Consider the following 18,583-nt stretch of genomic DNA (forward strand, 5'->3'; position numbering starts at 1 on the left):
TTCATGTCTCTGAGCAGTGATCAGATTCTTTACCCTGCGATGTTATTGGTGGAAACACTCTTGTTGAGTGACAGTGTGGAGAGTCCTTTGCGGGAACCGAGAAAAGACTGTCTCAGTGTCTCTGATGGGTAAATGGCTGAACTCGGCCTCTCCTTCAGTGTTGGATCTGACAAAGGAAAACACGTTCCTGAATAAAATCTTTTCTTTAATGGGAAGATACTGTTTAACCACCACTGCAACATACTGTAACTATCAAAATTCCACATCAAATGACACTACAGCCTGAACTGCAACTGCTCACTAATAAGATATTGGTTTAAATAAGCTGTGTTATTATTTTTATGAATTAGTGAGAGGAATCGGAGAATTTAAAAAAAAAGCTAGAATTATTAGATAAAAAGATGTGAAATATGAAAGAGAAACTCACTTTTGCTGCGTAGGGCCACATTATGTAAAGTTGCGGTGTTCCTGACCAGAGCCAGCCTCTGTTGCTACAATTCATTAATATGTTATGATTTCATATGAATTAATGCAATTAAATATGCACACCTTTAACTAGGGTTTTCTCTACTACCTCTAGGTGTCAGTATGTTATGCAATGTCTACTCCATTAACTATTAGTTATTACAGACAATTAGATGGCATTTATCAGTCTGTATTATTGGATTCCATAAAAAAATAGCTCCTTGAATATCTGATCACACTGTTGCCTTTAACACAAAAATATCATTACATTTTATCCAACGTGAATCTGTCATTTTTTATTTTATGTGCCAAACAGAAATCATTGGTCAGGAGCTCAGTGTTATGATCCTTCATTAATTATTCTCCCTCTGTTGACTCTTACCTTCTGTTTCATTTTGGCACAGTTGGCCAGTGTGTCACGACAGCGGTTGTGAATGGTCACATTGCAAGCTGTGAAGACAAAGAAGCAAGAAAGAACATCGCTGATTAATAGTATTTGATTCATCTTTTTGACTGTGGTTAATGATTTCCAACTGATTTCCAACATAGCTGAGATAGTTTCCTGTCATTTGTATCACTACCTGTTACCTTTCCCACAAAATAAAACTATAGTTATGAGTAATGTTAAAATAATCAATCTTGAGACAATCTTGCATCAGAGTCCTGATCAATTTGTCAGATTATTTCTTACACCGATGTTTTCAAGGAATATTTGATTGGTGTAACAAAGCCTCTTTTCCACTTACCTATGTTTTATTAATGAAATAATGGAATAATTACTATATAAAAAATACAAATATTAAATAAATTAAATTAGTTCATTCAAAAGCTACACTGATATGCATGGGTGAAACATGGGTGACTTATTAAATCAAGTTTAAATACTGATCTCACGTTCATACAGATCAGTAGTTTTATCTGCACACAAATGTCAGAGAGTTTAATTAGGGACATGCAGCACAGAAAGGGTTTCTTATTTCTTCTGTGATGTGTGTGTATATATATTGGATGTCAGTGGGAGTCAGTGCCATCTCTCCTGTGAACAGACGTATCTTTGTTCTGGTCAACAGCAGCTCAAGGGCAGCATCTCTGAACTCTCTATCAGATTCACTGGACAAGCAAATGCATATAATCACATTCACACACACACACATACTTGCCTTTTCTATCCCCTACCCCTAAACCAACCAAAATTGTGTACATACAGTATAAACCACATACATACACAAATGATATTAACCAAATTCTATTTATGCCCTTTTCCCCACAATGCTTCTATTCCCAATTCATGCAATAAACATATTACAAAAAAATCTGAAAATATGATTTATGAAAAACTGGTCTGTGAATGTCACATATTCTGTGAAACAAGCCACTCAACTTAAACAAAGCTAGAAAGCATTAAATGAAAATAAAAACCAGTCACTCTAGCCAGTCAGTGTTATTGAAAGTTGACATGGTCACACACTCATTGACCAGAGTTAAAGTGGTTTGGAGCCATCTAGACAACCATCTGACCTTCACTGATTGAGCCACAAGATTCCAGTCACATCAATATGTTATTTAACTCCCTCTCGACTTGAGTCAGGAATTAATCCAATTTGTAGCCATTTTAGTCAAGATTAAAACAATATTACATTGTATATTACATTACTGTCTTTACACTGACATTACATTGACCAAACAGAATTTAAAGTATTCATATTTAGTCCAGCAAAACTGAATCTTATCAGTCTTTACATCACTTTGCTTGTCTGTGTTTACACATTGCAGACAGGCTGTCAGTCCATTTATTAGTGGTAGAGATTTTTCAGTCACACTATAGGTCAGTTACACTAGTAGGTTATTTTTGACTAACTGGTTGGTATGTCTGATGTCCAAGTGGTGCTAACATACACTCACTGTGTTCTTTAGTACTACTGAATAAAATCATCATCATGATCCTTACTAAAATGTATGAATACCAGAATGAATTGCAAAACCTGGCCAGACAGCAAAGCTGCATGATTAATCAATAGAAATACAAAATTGTGTTATGGCTTAGTAAGATTACCAAATTGCAAATTTGGGCTGTGATTTAATTATATAAATAATTCTGCTTAAGTTTGAAAGTGCAACGTGCATTTGGGAACAAAACATGCACCTACCATTTTCCCAGACTTCTAATGTGAGAAGTGATTATCAACAAAAGACTTCATTTAGTATAAATAATAATAACAACTGAATTATAATTGACTGTAACAGACTACATATTAAAGGTGTGCTAAAAATGAATAGTGCTCATGCAGAGATTGTATTCCCAGCTGAAAGGAAGTAGACCCAGACCCAGTAACAGTATTGTCTGAAGGTTCTTACAACTTAACAAGCTCATTCACTTTAAAAAATATATTAATTTTTATTTACATTTTTTGCATTTGACTTTTATCCATACTGACTTACATTGCATTCAATGTGGACATTTAGTTCAAGCATCCTCTGGGAATCCCATCACCTTAGGTGTCTCTATAGCGGCATGCTCAGTTTTTTTGAGCCACAGGAAAACTTAACCATTTAAAACACTACAAGAAATACATGTCATTTGACTTTTTTTATGCAACTCAAAGGGTTTGAAAATAGTCAAATGTTCATTATTCATTGCCAAGATTGTCAGCAGATTGTGGAGCAGACAAAAAAAGGACCTAGCACTCTTCTAAATCAGTGGAGGTTTATTGGTTTTATCATGCTGATAATCTTATAAGTGGCCTAATACTGGCTGATTAATCAGCCTGGATGATATATCTGCCTAGTTTCCTATGACTGCTGCTGCTGGCCAGGGGAGAACTGGCCCCGAATGAGCCTGGTTTCTTTTTTCTTCATTACTGTCAACTAATGGTTTTGCCACTGTCATGTTTTTCTTGCTTAGCTGGATTTGAAAAGACAATTAATAGTCAGTTATATTATAAATTTAACTTCACTGACAACAAAATCTGAACTAAATTAAGCTGAATAATGAATGACACTTAACTTTTTTAAGGCTGCTTATAGCTGAATTGAACTCATTTTGTAACAAACTGATTTTACACCAATAACACTCTTCTTTATTATATTTATTAATATAGCCGCTTTAAAATAATATGTATAGTATACAGCACTAAACGTGTCTTGACTATTAACCCATATTCCATAAAACAAGCATATATATATATATATATAAAATACTTTTGGAAAAGTCCATCTTAAGAGTTAAACAACTCTGAGTTCTCGCCTATAATGTCTGATGAGGTTAGAGAACACCTGACAAGAGATCAGTGACCATTCCTTCATCCAGAATCACTCCAGACCCTTTAGATTCCCAGCTCCATGTTGATGCTTCTTCTCTTCAGTTCACTCCTCTCATTTTCTATAGGGTGCAGGTCAGAGGACTGGAATGGCCATAGCAGAAGCTTGGTTTTGTGCTCAGTGACCCATTTCTGTGTTGTTTTTGAGGTTTGTGTTTGGATAATTGTACAGTTGGAAGATCCAAACATGGTCCATTATAAGATTTCTAACAGAATCAGTCACTTACTGATTTTTTATCTGTTGGTATTTGATAGAATCCATGATGCGATCTATCTAAACAAGATGTCCAGGACCTCCAGCAGAAATACAGGCCCACAACATCAAATATACAGCTGTATATTTCATTGTACACATTGGGTACTTTTTATCTCTGTTCACCAAACCCATCTTTGTTTCTTCTCACCATAGAAGCCAGTCCCATTTGAAGTTCCAGTCATGTCTGATAAGTGAATGGTTTTCTGAACCAGTGAAAGGTTTTCTTAACCAGAGACTCAAATATTTTCTGCAAATCTCCAGCTGTGATCTTTGGAGAGTCTTTAGCCACTTAAACTCTCCTTCTCACCATGCATTAGGACGATATAGACACACGTCCTCTTCCAGGCAGTTTCATAACATTTTATGTTGATTGGAAATTCTTAATTATTGCCCTGATGTTGGAAATGGGAATTTTCACTGCTCTAGTTCTTTTCTTAAAGCCACTTCACCAATTTGTGAAGCTCAATTATCTTTTGCTGCACATCAGAAATATATTCTTTGGTTTTTCTCATTGTGATGGATGATTAAGGGAATTTGGGCTTTGTCTTCCCTCCTCTTTATATTTCTGTGAAACAGGTAGCCATTAGGGCTGGGAAAATAATCCATCCATTGCGAATCGTGAAATGATTCAGCGTTGATTCTTAGATTTTCCGAATGCATCGTGATTCTTTCTTGAATCGATTCTGAGCTTAGTTTTGAACAGCAGATGGCACTGCATGCTTTAGAAACATCCGTTCTCTACTCGTTTCCAAATCCTTACAGACACTTGAACCTAAAATAATCATTAATAATCATAATTAACCTACATTACAAAGCCCCCCTTTTGCCTTGTGCACAGCTGCTACCCAAAATCTTCCCAGATAATATTATATATATATATATATATATATATATATATATATATATATATATATATATATATATATATAAGGTACTATTTATGATTATCATTTGTGTGAGAGTGTGTGCATGTGTTGTGTGTGTGTGTGTGACAGACTGTGTGTTAATCTTTCTAATGCCTCGATCCCCTGATGCTCAGACTCCAGATTATGGGTGTTTCACAGGAGGGAAGATTTTGGGTAGCAGCTGTGAACAAAGCAAAAGGGGGGCTTTGTACATAAAGATAACAAAAGACCTCCATTCTGTACAACAACAACAGAGATCAGAAGAAGGCCATGCAGAATAATCTATGTATTATCTGTCTGCATTCATGCACTAAGGTCTTACATCAGATTAAACAACATGTCATCTACAGTTATGTCTTCCTTTTAATGTAGGTTGATGTAATTTAGGCAAATTGAGAAAATATAACCCAGAGCAACCAAGCATTTATGAAATTTAGCATAAAACCACTCCAATATGAAAACATGGTAAATTATCTGGATTATCAACACAGGGGAAATAAAAACAATCCAAAACCTTCATTGTACACAATAAGTGTGAGTGTCAGTCTCTCAGTTCCCCTCCTCCATTTCACCTCCACCATGTTATCAGCAGTGACAATGTATTCAAACCCCCACAATCCTTCACTCCTTGCGACTACAATTATTCACCTGTATTTTAATAAATGCATCTGCTCAAGGCAAAAACTGATGCTCTGTGCCATACTAATGAAGAGATGCTTTCCCAACCCTCTGGACAAATACAACCCTTCAAGGTCTCTTTCAAACCAATATCTACCAGTTTATGTCAGCCAATTCATCATTATTTACTCAACTCCAGTGAGCTGTCTCCTGAAATAACAGGATCATATTATATAATGAAGAAATCAAATCACTGATCAGCTCATCTATATTCAATTCCCAAATGAAACATGATTATGAGTTACCAACATCAAACCTCAGATTTTTGTGTCACACTTTGGCTGAGCATGGCGTATGCAGGTTACGAAGAGGAAGAATAATGGCAACAGACTTTATTAAAAAAGGATAACATCACCAAACTAGATGCAAATGTTAACGAGATCCAACAATCCAAAACTGAAACACAGGCAGAGTAAAAACAAGGATGATTGGAAAAGCAGGTGTTACAAAAAAGGGAACTAGTGAGAGACCCTTGTAACTGATGAGTGGAATGAAAATGGAACAAAGAAATCAAGGCAGATAAAACAAGTACTAAACACAATGAGAATGAAAACAAGAAATAGCATATTTCTGTTATATATATACTGTTACATAACGCCCTCTTCTGGGAAGGCTCGACCTCGGAGTGATGGTACAACAGAGTGTGGGAGGTCAGAGGAGAACAAGAAGTTGGCGAAGGACTAGAGACAGTCAGGAGAGCAGGAGGGAAGAACCAGGGCGAAGCAGACAAAGGCCCAGGAAAGAGCTAGGAGCAAGAGAATCCTGGCAGGACCCAGAAGACACTGGGGACAAACACTGTCAAAACACTGTGGACAAAACACTGTGGACAAACCATTCACTCTTATTCAATGTGAATGCAGTATACTGGAATTTGAGCAGTCATTTGTTCCGTCATCACCCAGGTGCTGAAAGAGCATGTGCACAGGTGAGACCTGAACAACACACGTCGATATCTGTGTTTAAAGTAAACTCATTTAAGCTTTGCCAGTTTAAACATTTAATAGCTAAAGGACATAAGCTCACGTGCACAGTGAGAAAAATATAAAGCTTTTTCTGAAGTATTGTGTTTAAATGGACAAAAATTGTCAAGATGGCCATCTTGGTAAGTATCCTACAGCAGACATAGCCGGCTGAACTTAGGCGTACTGTATAACTGCATTGTATCAGTGCATTCTCTTTAAGTGACAGTCTTTAAATTAATCGAACAGCAACAACAAAGAAATCATTCACTGCTGTTGATTGAAAAGCTTTTGTAACTTTTGTAACTTAAAGAACCATCTTTAATTTATACAGTGCAATATGCAATTCTGTTTTACATTTAATTACTTTATTCGATTTCTGTACCTAAAAACTAATGACCTACCTAAAAAAAACTGAAAATCGCTGTGTATTTTATTTGTATCTTTACTCTATTGTATTTATTTGTGCTGTTGCTTGTAGTTAGATAGATTTTTTATTTTTTTTTAAAGTATTGTTTTTCCATAAACCTAGCACATACCTGTCACAGTCATGAACTTTCTGTTCCTTTGGGTTTCCCTATTTTGGTCATGTTTCATTCCTCATTTTGTTAATTGATTAATCCCCACATGTTTCCATTCCCTTGATTATTTTCCTTATGTTTAAAAACCCTGTTTGTTTAGTTCCTCAGTGTCCGCTATTAATGATGTATTGATGTTGTGTTCTAATGTTGGAAGATTTGTGTTGGATGTGCCCTTATTGTCCCGTGATCATTAAAGAACTCTTTATATCTATCTCCATCGTCGTGCGCCTCATTTTACACCCCAGCACGCGTGTGACAGAATAGAGGACCCAAAAGTGAGTTTAGCTGCGTTTTTCTTTGCTTTTTTGTTTCGTTTCCCCCCCTCCCGGTATGAATATCCCAGCTGTCCAGCTCCTATGCCTGGAGCAGTTAGACTGTTTCCGGTTCCACCCAGTCCTGAATCTCCTGTGTCTCCGATGGTTCCTCCCAGCCCTGAATCTCCCATCTCCGCTAGTTCCGCCCAGCCCTGAATCTCCCGTGTCTCCACTGGTTTCGCCCAGCCCTGAATCTCCCGTGTCTCAGCTGGTTCTGCCCAGCCCAAGTTCATCGGTGTTCCCTCCCAGCCTCCCTCTCCCGCCTCCTCTCAAACCAGCCAGTTCCTCAACCCCATCTCCGCTGGTCAGTCAGTCCCGCAGCTCAGTCTCAGTCAATGCCATCTGGGCGTGATGATTCACCGTGGGACTTCCAGTCTCCAGCTCCGCCTTGGCATGAGGATTCCCTATCTCCGCCTCCAGCCTCCGAGCCCTGGACTTCACCTTGGTCCTTCGACCCATTGGCTCAGCCATGGCACCTAGCTTCCTCGTCTCCACCATGGCCCGTCATCCCACCAGCTCCACTGGGCTCCCTTGCCCTCCGGCTCCGCCTTGGTCAGTTGTTGACTATCCGCCGCCTCAGGACCCCACTCCTATGGCTTCGCCTTGTCACTCCATCCCTCCGGCTCTGTCAGGCTCCTCCTATCCTCCGGCTCCACTTCCATCCTCAGTCGCTCCGACTCCGCAGCTGGCTTCCGGAGCCCCGCCTCTGCCTCGATCGCCGGTGCCTTCAGCGCTGCCTTGGACCACCTTTAAACACGCTTGGTCAGTCCATGATGAAGGTTCAGGCTCCATGGCAACAATAGGCTCAGTTGCGGCGGGCTCAGGCTCTCCGTCTGCGGTAGGCTCAGGCAGTAGCTCCGTGCAGTGGGATGACGGCTGGCTGGTCTCTGGTTCGGGATAGGGGTTTGGAGATATCCTCTTCAGCAGGGCCGACGGTGAATGGAGATCCATTTTTCTCCAGCACCCACTCCACAAAAGCGACAAAATCCTCTCTGGGACCGTTCGCTGGTAGGTGTGCCTTACACTGCTCGCTCAGGCTGGTGTAATAAAAAGTACAGAGCGAGCGGTCTGGGAAGTTGGTAAGGGACACCAGATCGATAAAGTCCCTAGTGAGGTCCTCCAGGGAACAGTCTAACTGCTCCAGGCACAGGAGCTGGACAGCTGGGATATTCATACCGGGAGGGGGAAAACAAAACAAAAAAAGCAAAGAAAAACGCAGCTAAACTCACTTTTGGGTCTGCTATTCTGTCAGACGCGTGCTGGTGTGTAAAACGAGGTGCACGACGATGGAGATAGATATAAAGAGTTGACCAAATTTTACTTCATTTTAAACCAAATTTTGTAATGAAGACCTTAGAATTTTTGTGTGACAGTTTCATGAAATTAAATAGTGAAATGCTGGTCAAGTGACTCAGCAGCTCTAGAGATAAAGTTCATGTGTGGCAGATGCAGATGTCATTTTGCAGTTCAGTATTCACAGACACTAGTCCATATTGTGATTTGATTAAATATACAGCCCTACTTTAGATTTATCAATTCAAATTTTGACAAATTCTATGACATTCCACATTATACATAGGGATGCACTGGTTGACCGGCCATAAATCGGAACCGGACGGTTTTTGCTTAACCCTCTGGGGACAGATTGGGCGGTACCGCCCAAAATGGCATACTTTTACAAATGTGTAGTTATCTCAAAATCTATTAATGCTAGAGAGATGCGGTTTTTTTTGCCGTCTTCCTCAGATTCCACTGAAAACAGTGGTATCCAGTTTTTATATTAAAGACGCTTCCCTTATTGCGCAATACCACTGCGTAAACAGGCCAATGAGAACTATTATGTTAGGCAGATTCAACACGCAACAACCAATGTAAAAACCGCTGGGAGGAATATTTTTCTAACCCAATCAGAGGAAGGTTACCATGATTTATTCTAGCCATTCAGAGGACTCTGTAGCTCTGCTGTAGCCTTGTAAAAGCTGGGCTGGATTATAGTAAAACGACCTCCAGCCAGGTGTAATCAATAACCGATCGGAGAATCAGCATGAGGTGGAGAAAGCAGAAAGCAATCGGAGTGTTACTGAGAACGATCGGAGTATTAGCGAGCACAAAGAGATAAATTCGAGAGAGATATAGCATTATTACAGAATTGTTTTATCAAAATTGCAAGCAGTAAAAGATTTAGGGCAGAACAAGCTCTGGAACAATTACTGGAAAGTGACGAGGGGAAATCTGGAGCAGACAGCTTTTACACAGATGACGAAGTATTTTACCAGGATGGGGAAGATCCATTTGAGGACTGGTATGTAACTTCAAATAACCTCTTTATCATTATAATTTATTATATCATACATCTTGAGTATGTATATGTTTTGGATTTTTAGTCAGATAGCGATTGAGGCATGAAATATTTGTTTTAGTGTACCATACTACTCTTTCCCTGTAAACTCAGTTCAAGAGTGGTGTGCAATTTGTTTCAATAGACTGACTTACTCAACTAAGTAAACTGCTCAGGTCAAGAGAGGTGAAATGTGTTTTTAGTGTACAGTGGAGTTTCATAGGGTTACATGAGTTTATAGGAGTTATTTTTTCTACATTGAATTTTGACACAAAAAAAGCTTCCAGTTTGATTGTGTATTTGCTCTGATGCAGGATGCAGACAGGACAACTCGCCGCACACCCCTACCCATTGTCCCTTGGACCCAGCAAACCCTGCACACAAGCCTGCAGATGTCAGAAAGTACTGTGAGCACTGCAAGGCAAGCAAAATGTACAACAAGACCTCCTGGCCTTGCTTTGCTCACTGGCATGCCTAGGACTGTTTGTAAAAAAAGTTAATTATTTAATTGTTCTTTACACATTTGATTAAACAATAACACATTTCTGTCAAGCAAAGAGTTTGAAAAAAATTTTTTTTTTCAAAAACTGTTCTATATTGTGTGTTTTTCAGTAATAAATGACAAAAAAAAATCTAATTTTCGTTTTTGAAATTCTCTAGTTTATTGTACAATTTTCACTCATACTTCCTTTATAAACACATTGCATGCATGCTTATGGTAGCTTAGGGTCTTCTGAATCCATCGATACCAAATACATGGTGGTCCATCATCATTACATATGGTTTATAAGCCGAAATGTAAAAATAGAGAAAACGGACCAAAAAGGGCTTAGTCCCAAAAATAAAAAAAAACGCCTAGGACTGTTTGTAAATAAAGTTAATTATTGAATTGTTCTTTACACATTTGATTGAACATTAACCCATTTCTGTCAAGCAAAGGGTTTGAAAAATATATTTTTGGGTCAAAAACTTTTCACTTTTGTTGTGTGAGGTAGGATTTTCAGTAATAAATGACAAAAATCTTATTTTCGTTTTTGAAATTCTCTAGTTTATTGTACAATTTTTCACTCATACTTCCTTCATAAACATATTGCATGCATGCTTATGGTAGCTTAGGGTCTTCTGAATCCATCGATACCAAATACATGGTGGTCCATCATCATTACATATGGTTTATAAGCCGAAATGTAAAAATAGAGAAAACGGACCAAAAAGGGCTTAGTCCCAAAAATGAAAAAACGCCTAGGACTGTTTGTAAATAAAGTTAATTATTGAATTGTTCTTTACACATTTGATTGAACATTAACCCATTTCTGTCAAGCAAAGGGTTTGAAAAATATATTTTTGGGTCAAAAACTTTTCACTTTTGTTGTGTGAGGTAGGATTTTCAGTAATAAATGACAAAAATCTCATTTTTGTTTTGAAATTCTCTAGTTTATTGTACAATTTTTCACTCTTACTTCCTTTATAAACATATTGCATGCATGCTTATGGTAGCTTAGGGTCTTCTGAATCCATCGATACCAAATACATGGTGGTCCATCATCATTACATATGGTTTATAAGCCGAAATGTAAAAATAGAGAAAACGGACCAAAAAGGGCTTAGTACCCTAAGGGTTAATATACGCGATCGGCAATCGGCCAGTTTTTGGTCTTTTTTCGGCCGATTTTTCCGGAAGTGCGCTAGCGTACACAGACTACATTGTAATCGCTCGCTATGTCATTTGTGTGGAAGAGTATTGCGAAATCTGTGCGCATGACACAGGCAGCCGATCAGTACTGGAAATGCAGAGTTTGATGTCTGAGGCACAGATAGCAGGAAGCGAACAGCCATTGGTGTACTGACGCTCAAATAAGAGTCTTTCCTGCGCACTATAGTGATGTCCGATTCGTGAACGAATCGTTCAATTTAACCGGTTCTTCTTAGTGAACCGGTTGAACCGTTCACCAAATCGAACTGAATCGTTTGAAACGATTCACGTCTCCAATAAGCATTAATCCACAATTTACTTAAGATGTTAACTTTTTTAACGTGACTGACACTCCCTCTGATTTAGAATAAACCAATATCCCGGAGTAATTCATGTACTCAAAAAGTACACCGACTGAACTGCTGTGAAGACCGAACTGAAGATGAACACCGAGCCGAGTCAGATGACAAACGAACACGCCCACTGCTGGAGCAGTTCTCGTTCTCGAGTCAAGAACCGGTTGCATCGGTTTTCGGATCACCAGTACACTGAACCGAGAATCGTTTCTGTCGGATGCGTCCGATTTGAGAACCGATGAGCTGATTCTCGTTCTCAAGTCAAGAACCGGTTGCATCGGTTTTCGGATCACCAGTACACTGAACCGAAAACCGTTTCTTTCGGACGCGTCCGATTTGAGAACCGATGAACTGATGATACTGCGCATGCGTGTAATTTTTTAAGTATTTTGTTAAACATCGGAAAGTGTGATAAAATAACTATATTTTATTTTGCTTTTTTTTTTTTTTTTTTTTTTTTTTAAGATGAATGTTTCTAATCTGTATATTGTAGATAATGTATAGGCCAAAGGGTTTTTCAGGGAAGTTGGACAATAATTAAGACTCTATGTTTAATAGGAATAAGGGATGATTTATGAAATATCTGTACTGTATATATAGTTAATGATGACACACTCACAAATTGAGTTTGTAGTAAACATAACATGAACCCGAGTAGAGCAGCTGATGAAACTGAACTGCAGCACGTGCTGGTTAGAGTGATTCTCGTTCTCGAGTTAAGAAATGGTTGCATCGGTTTTAGGATCATCAGTACACTGAACCGAAAACCGTTTCTTTCGAACGCGTCCGATTCGAGAACCGAGGAGCTGATGATACTGCGCATGTGTGATTCAGCGTGAAGCAGACTGACACACAGAGCGTCTGAACCGAACTGATTCTTTTGGTGATTGATTCTGCACTGATTCTGTGCTACTGTTATGAGCGCGGGTAAACCGAGGGCTTGGATGAAGGGCAATCTGGCGAAACGTAAGTTCATTTAATAAAAAATACATCGCAATGGATTATGTATAGTAAGTGGATCATGGTTTCTGCGGTGATGACACCTAATTTATTTACTTTATATCCTCAAGACTTAAATCCTTGTATGCACATTATTGCTGTTACTGTATTTGGGTGCGTTGTTGCAAAACTCAAATGTAAACTTTTCATGATTATGAGGTTTTTAACTGTCTAAAGTTATGATTACTGACTTATAAATATAAATATATATATATACACGATTAGACCGTGGAGAGATGTTCAGCTCAACTTCTCGCGTGTTGGATGAGAAACGAAGCGGACTAAACTGTGACAAAACTGAAATGTTTTTTTTTTTTTTTTTTTTTTTTTTTATTAGAACTTGCATACACGTTTGAAAAGCCAGAAATAAATGTCAGTTCTGTATAGGATGATTATTTTTATTTTACCATAAAATTACATAAACTTAATTTAAAAATCACCTGCTGTAGCACACTGAAAAAAAGTGTTTCATTCATCCACTTAAAACATTTTAGGGTAATGATTCACATCTATATTTTTTTACTTGAGACAATAAGTTATTTATTTTTCATTGGCTCAAGTAAAAAAATATAGATGTGAATCATTACTAGGGCCGATTATGGCCTAAAAGCAAAACCTCGATTAATTGAATTACAATTACGATTAATGAACGATTATTTTGTTTCTGTTTTGTTTTTTGCCCTCATAGTTCACTGACAAGGTTTGTACTGTAAATATGATTGACTATTAAAGGAGAGATATTTTTTCCTATTCAAAGAGCGATCTGACATCATAGCATCATATCAGCAGTTATTTTATCTATGTTCGTAACATTTCTTACAGATTATTGCTCATTGTAAGAGATGAATAAAGATCAGATAAAGATAAATTAGCACAGTACCAGTACGAGTGATTGCGTGTGTGAATTAGTCATACCGTCTCTATATTATTGTGAAGCTGTGGGTTGTAAAGTAGAAAAATATGCTATAATAAGTTTTGAGATTCTAAGCTACTTTAGTGTTAAATCACAGGACAGCGCTGACAACTAGTTTCAGCGTTCCACTGTGCCCGCGATCTTCACAGCTACTGTTTATATGAGATTTTGTGCCACAATGCAGCTGTGCGAACTAGGGCTGTCAAAATGGCTGAAAAACTAAATTCAATTAATAAATGCAATTAAATATTATCCAAATTCGAATTATATTCGAATTTAAAATACATCATTTTAGTTAGGGTGAAGAAAAGCTTTTGGTTTCTCTTCTGAGGCCACAAGAGAGTGAATTGGGCAAAATATTGCTAATGCACGTTTATTCAAAGCACAAGAAAATATGACTGTGTAAAATAATGTTTATAAACCAATTATAATTAAGTAGCTTAAAGAACTATAAACAAAACAGCACCATGTGTGCATGCATAGTTTAATTCAAAGGGGTGAAAGCCAATAACACAGAGTACATTTTTCATTTAAACATGAGATGCAGTAGGATGGGGAAAACCCACCATAAAGTCTCAAGAAATGTTTTTGAAAAAAACTGAACACACCTTAATTTTACATGGCTTTCTAAACATGCGGCTCTATTGTGTGAGACGCGAGTGCAAGGATAATAGAAGACGTCCCTCTCAACAAAATGCGTGAAATATGCGTTTTGTGTGAATGGCTTGGTTTCAGTTTTGAGGTAAACAAGATCTTCTTCACATTCTCTTTTTTCCGCGATATTTTGATTGAACATCGCAGCAGCGCTGCATCTAGTTGCTTCAACTGTATAGGTTAACAAAAACATTCTAATGCAATGACACTCTTATATTTTCATCGCATCTTGTGCACCACTGATAAAGGCCAAAGTATAATTTGACCATCCGCATCCGCGCACCATCCGCATTATGTAATTTTCGTTATCAAGAGGGCTCGCGGACAGCCGCGCATCCGTCCACGCGGTCTCAAAAAGTGCCTGCACGCGGACGGGGTGCACGACTGTCAACAGCGCATGCACGAGGTGAATGATGACAGAAGTGGTACTGCTCGTCAAGCTCGTCTGCCTTCTGAGGCTGTGTGAGACAGAACAGAACGCGGAATACCCGAGGCGGGCCTTAAAGCTGCCTCCTTAACGGACACCTACAATTCGAATGCAACATTTTTGCATTCGAATGTGGATTTTTTTTTTTTTTTTTGACAGCCCTAGCGCTAACATGGTAGCTCAATATAATAATACACATCCGATCATCTAATCGCTTGGATGTCCAAACCATAAAACAAATACAACTGACAAAGTTTAGTGAAGACGCAAGGCCATCAACCGGCGTTCACCTCCGTGTTTTGCTTTTATGCCACTGACTGGACGGGGCAGAGTCATGTGGCTACACACGCGGTAGTATGCTTTTAAGGGGGAAGAACAGGATTAAAAAACCGAAATAACCGACATGGGAAAATTACGTCGGTTAGGGGTTCTGAATTTTGGTTTCGATTACTTTCGATTAATCGTCCAGCCCTAATCATTACCCTATTTTTTTTTATTGGATGAATGAAACACTTTGCATCTTTGTTTTATTCGCACCAACATTATTTGATTTTAACATTTTGGAAAATGTATTTATATAGCATACTTTTATTTAGTCTCACTGGTAAAGACCTTTTTGCTGATTAAGAAATATCTTATTGAATGTGTGTTGATCGTGTTGTTTGGACTGAAGAACTATGCAGTTGTTGACTTTAATTTCACATGGTTACAGTTAATCTTTTATTTAAGGCTAGTTCTCTGTAGTTTTAACCCAATTCAAAAACAAAAGCTAAATGCTGATGTCTGTATCATCTATGTTTGTATTGAATGTAGGCTAATTTCCGTTGCAATTACTGCTGTTAATTTCAGATGGTTACAGTTATTGTTTTCAATAGCCAAAAGCCAGTTTGGCCTATTAAATACCAAATATCTTGTTTATGCACACTTTCTTTCTTTCTTGTTTGTTGCTTAAAAGATAAAAAAAAAAATCGGAAATCGTTATCGGAATCGGCCAGTTTGCTTGTGTAACGGATATGCAGTTCATCGATTCATTGGTTCTGAACTAATGAATCACGGTTCGTTGAATCTAAAACAATGCAAACCCAAAGCTTGTAGATTTTGAATTCAGGCATATAAACCCAACACTCACTAAACTAAATGCCTGGCCTGGCGCCAGCCTGGCTGGATTTAAATTATTTACGACACTCTGGACGAGAAATTCCGCAGTCACGTGAGCAGCCTCAAAGGAGAAACGAAACACCCACATTCCTAAACACACAAGATGTTTTTTTGATAGGTTTGTGTGTTGCATAGAATGGTTAATCCTGTTATGCGAGGATTATAAATTGCTGTCTTGTAAATTGGAAATGCTTCTCCTAATTTAATGTTCTCAAATAAGAGTCATGATTCTGTAACCCTACTCCTGACCAGCTCATAAAACTTTATGATCCCACTGGGAAACAGGACAGGAAAAATTCAGCTCACTGGTACCTTTTCTCAATGTATTCTAAACTGGTACCTTTTCTCAGTGTATTCTAAATGTATTGAGTAATGCTTTTTGGTGCATTAAATGTTTTCCATAATAAACAATTGGAGTATCTACAATTTTATCGTGTGTTAATCAAACTTTAAATGTGTGTAATTCTGCATATGAATGTAACGTCGTGTTTCTATCAGTTATATATGTCATTTTTGGTACCTGTGGAATCATCATGTTGTGACCAAACTATCCACCTATAGGAAAGGTTTGTAAAATATATTAATCTGGAATTACAAACTTTCTAGAATATCACTGCTGAAATCTGATAAGCCAGAACTTATTAGAGTGGGTGTTTCCCCAGAGACAAAGGAACTTTTTCCTGCTTCAGATCGCAGACGTTCATTGGTCGTTCGCGCAAACAGAGGCGTGAACCAGTCACTCCATAAGTAGAACTGACCCAGGAGGTGCTTGTTTTTCTGTCTTGACCTTCTTGCTCTTGGTCCCTGCTCTTCTATCATCTCTGATCTCAGCACGGCGGCTGAGAGAACAGCCGTTCTCATGGCTACTTCGAGAGCTTTCATCTCCGTTGTTTTCATTTCTTTTACTTACTAAGTTTCTTTCTACACGAGGAAGACGAATTCTGAATCATTACGTTTGTTGGACCTTTCAAATATCGCGTGATTCCGCAGCAGCCCCGGAAGACACGAAAGAACACGCCTAGCTACAAAGGACCACGCACACACACACGCTGGTCTGGCGAGTCACAAAGAGACCACATGCAAGTTTCATTCTCTATGGAGATTTAAATGCTGCTTAAAGTTTGTCTATTACCTTTTCAAGGTGATTTGATTCGTTGTTGTCTTTCAAGGGTTACTGTCTGTGAGTTTGCATAACTGAGCGCGTAATTCTGTGATCACGCCTAATTCTCTCACCTCTCTCTCTCATCCTCTCTCACTCATTCAATGTACAACCCAGTGCGGCTACACTTGTAAAAAATCGGTATCGGAATCGGCCATGAAAAATCATAATCTGTGCATCCCTAATTATACAGTAAATTCCATTTTAACAGTATCACTGGAATCCACATTTATTCTGCATTTCCTGCATTATGAAAAATCACAAGGCCCTGCTGTATGTACTTTTCGGAGCTTGTAGCTTCTGGACTCCATTGCCTATGAATGCATTGACAAAAACAACAAATATCTTCTTTTGTGTCCAGTATAAGTTTGGAACAACCTGAGGGCGAGTAAATAATGACAAATTATGTTAAAGATGAACCATTGCTACAAACAGCCCTCAGTATGCAAATAAAAATAAATGGAACAGATTATTAATAGATTCCTATTACTCTGAATGGTAGAGCAGCTAAAGAGGCATTTGTGTGTATCAGGGTGAATTTGCTTTTTGTTTAGCCTGACGCATATTCAATTCAGTCTTGGTATGAATAGACCATACAGATGACTGAAAACCATATACAGAGGTAGTCACAGACGCATGTGACCACATCATATTTGTACTGGAAACGCTATACGCCCTGAATAGGTCCCAGGCAGCAGTGAAGCACTTCTCACTGCCTCATCACATAACATGTAAACATTATGGGACAAGAAGCACAATAAAATAATTAAAACTTCAGGCTGTTGTAACTGCACTGCTTTTCCTTTTCTTTTTAAATGTTTCATGTAGCAGGGCTTTCTCCATTTGATTGAATGCAAATGTAATATTTATTCCATTTCCTAATGTGCTTGGACCCAAATTGTGCTGTTTGTAGAGCTGCAACTAACGATAATTTTTTCTGTCGACTAATCTAACGATTATTTTTTCGGTTAGTCGACTACTCTAACGATTATTTTTATTACAATAAATAATTAATCTTATGTTCTTTTTTTGATTAGCTAATGAATCCTTTGGATAACTTTACAAAAAATATAAGTACAACTTCTAATATAATATTTCAACCTTTATTCATTTTCAACCAATGTGGTTGAAGTTTTTAAAAAAAATAAAAAAAGGTGGCAAAGAAAATTATTTTCTAAGGTAAATATGAGTTTACGATAGCGTTTATAATTAAACCACAGTAGCCACAAATTTACGCGCTGTCTTTTAAGAGGCCGTTCACATATTCACAAGTTCATTATTTCCAATTTAGGCGCGCGGTATGCGCGCTCATAATGGAAGCGGCGCACACGCGAAAACAGGCACGTCCGCATCAAGTTAAAAACATCTAAACTTTTCAGAATGCCGCAAGCGCACTGCGGGTCATGTGCCA

The 18,583-nt window shown here is 38.1% G+C and overlaps 1 protein-coding gene across 1 annotated transcript in view; it reads right to left on the reverse strand.

Moving 5' to 3' along the window:
* LOC132158060 (rho guanine nucleotide exchange factor 2-like) overlaps positions 1 to 18,583 on the reverse strand; it is a 59,915-nt gene that overhangs the window by 25,430 nt on the left and 15,902 nt on the right. Inside the window, exons 3-5 of the mRNA XM_059567313.1 lie at positions 848 to 915; positions 428 to 491; positions 34 to 166 (exon numbers count right to left, since the gene is read on the reverse strand). Of these exons, the coding sequence (XP_059423296.1) occupies positions 34 to 166; positions 428 to 491; positions 848 to 915 (265 nt within the window). The remainder of the gene's footprint in view (positions 1 to 33; positions 167 to 427; positions 492 to 847; positions 916 to 18,583) is intronic.

Source organism: Carassius carassius, chromosome 15 (assembly GCF_963082965.1).
Source record: "Carassius carassius chromosome 15, fCarCar2.1, whole genome shotgun sequence".
NCBI lineage: Eukaryota > Metazoa > Chordata > Actinopteri > Cypriniformes > Cyprinidae > Carassius > Carassius carassius.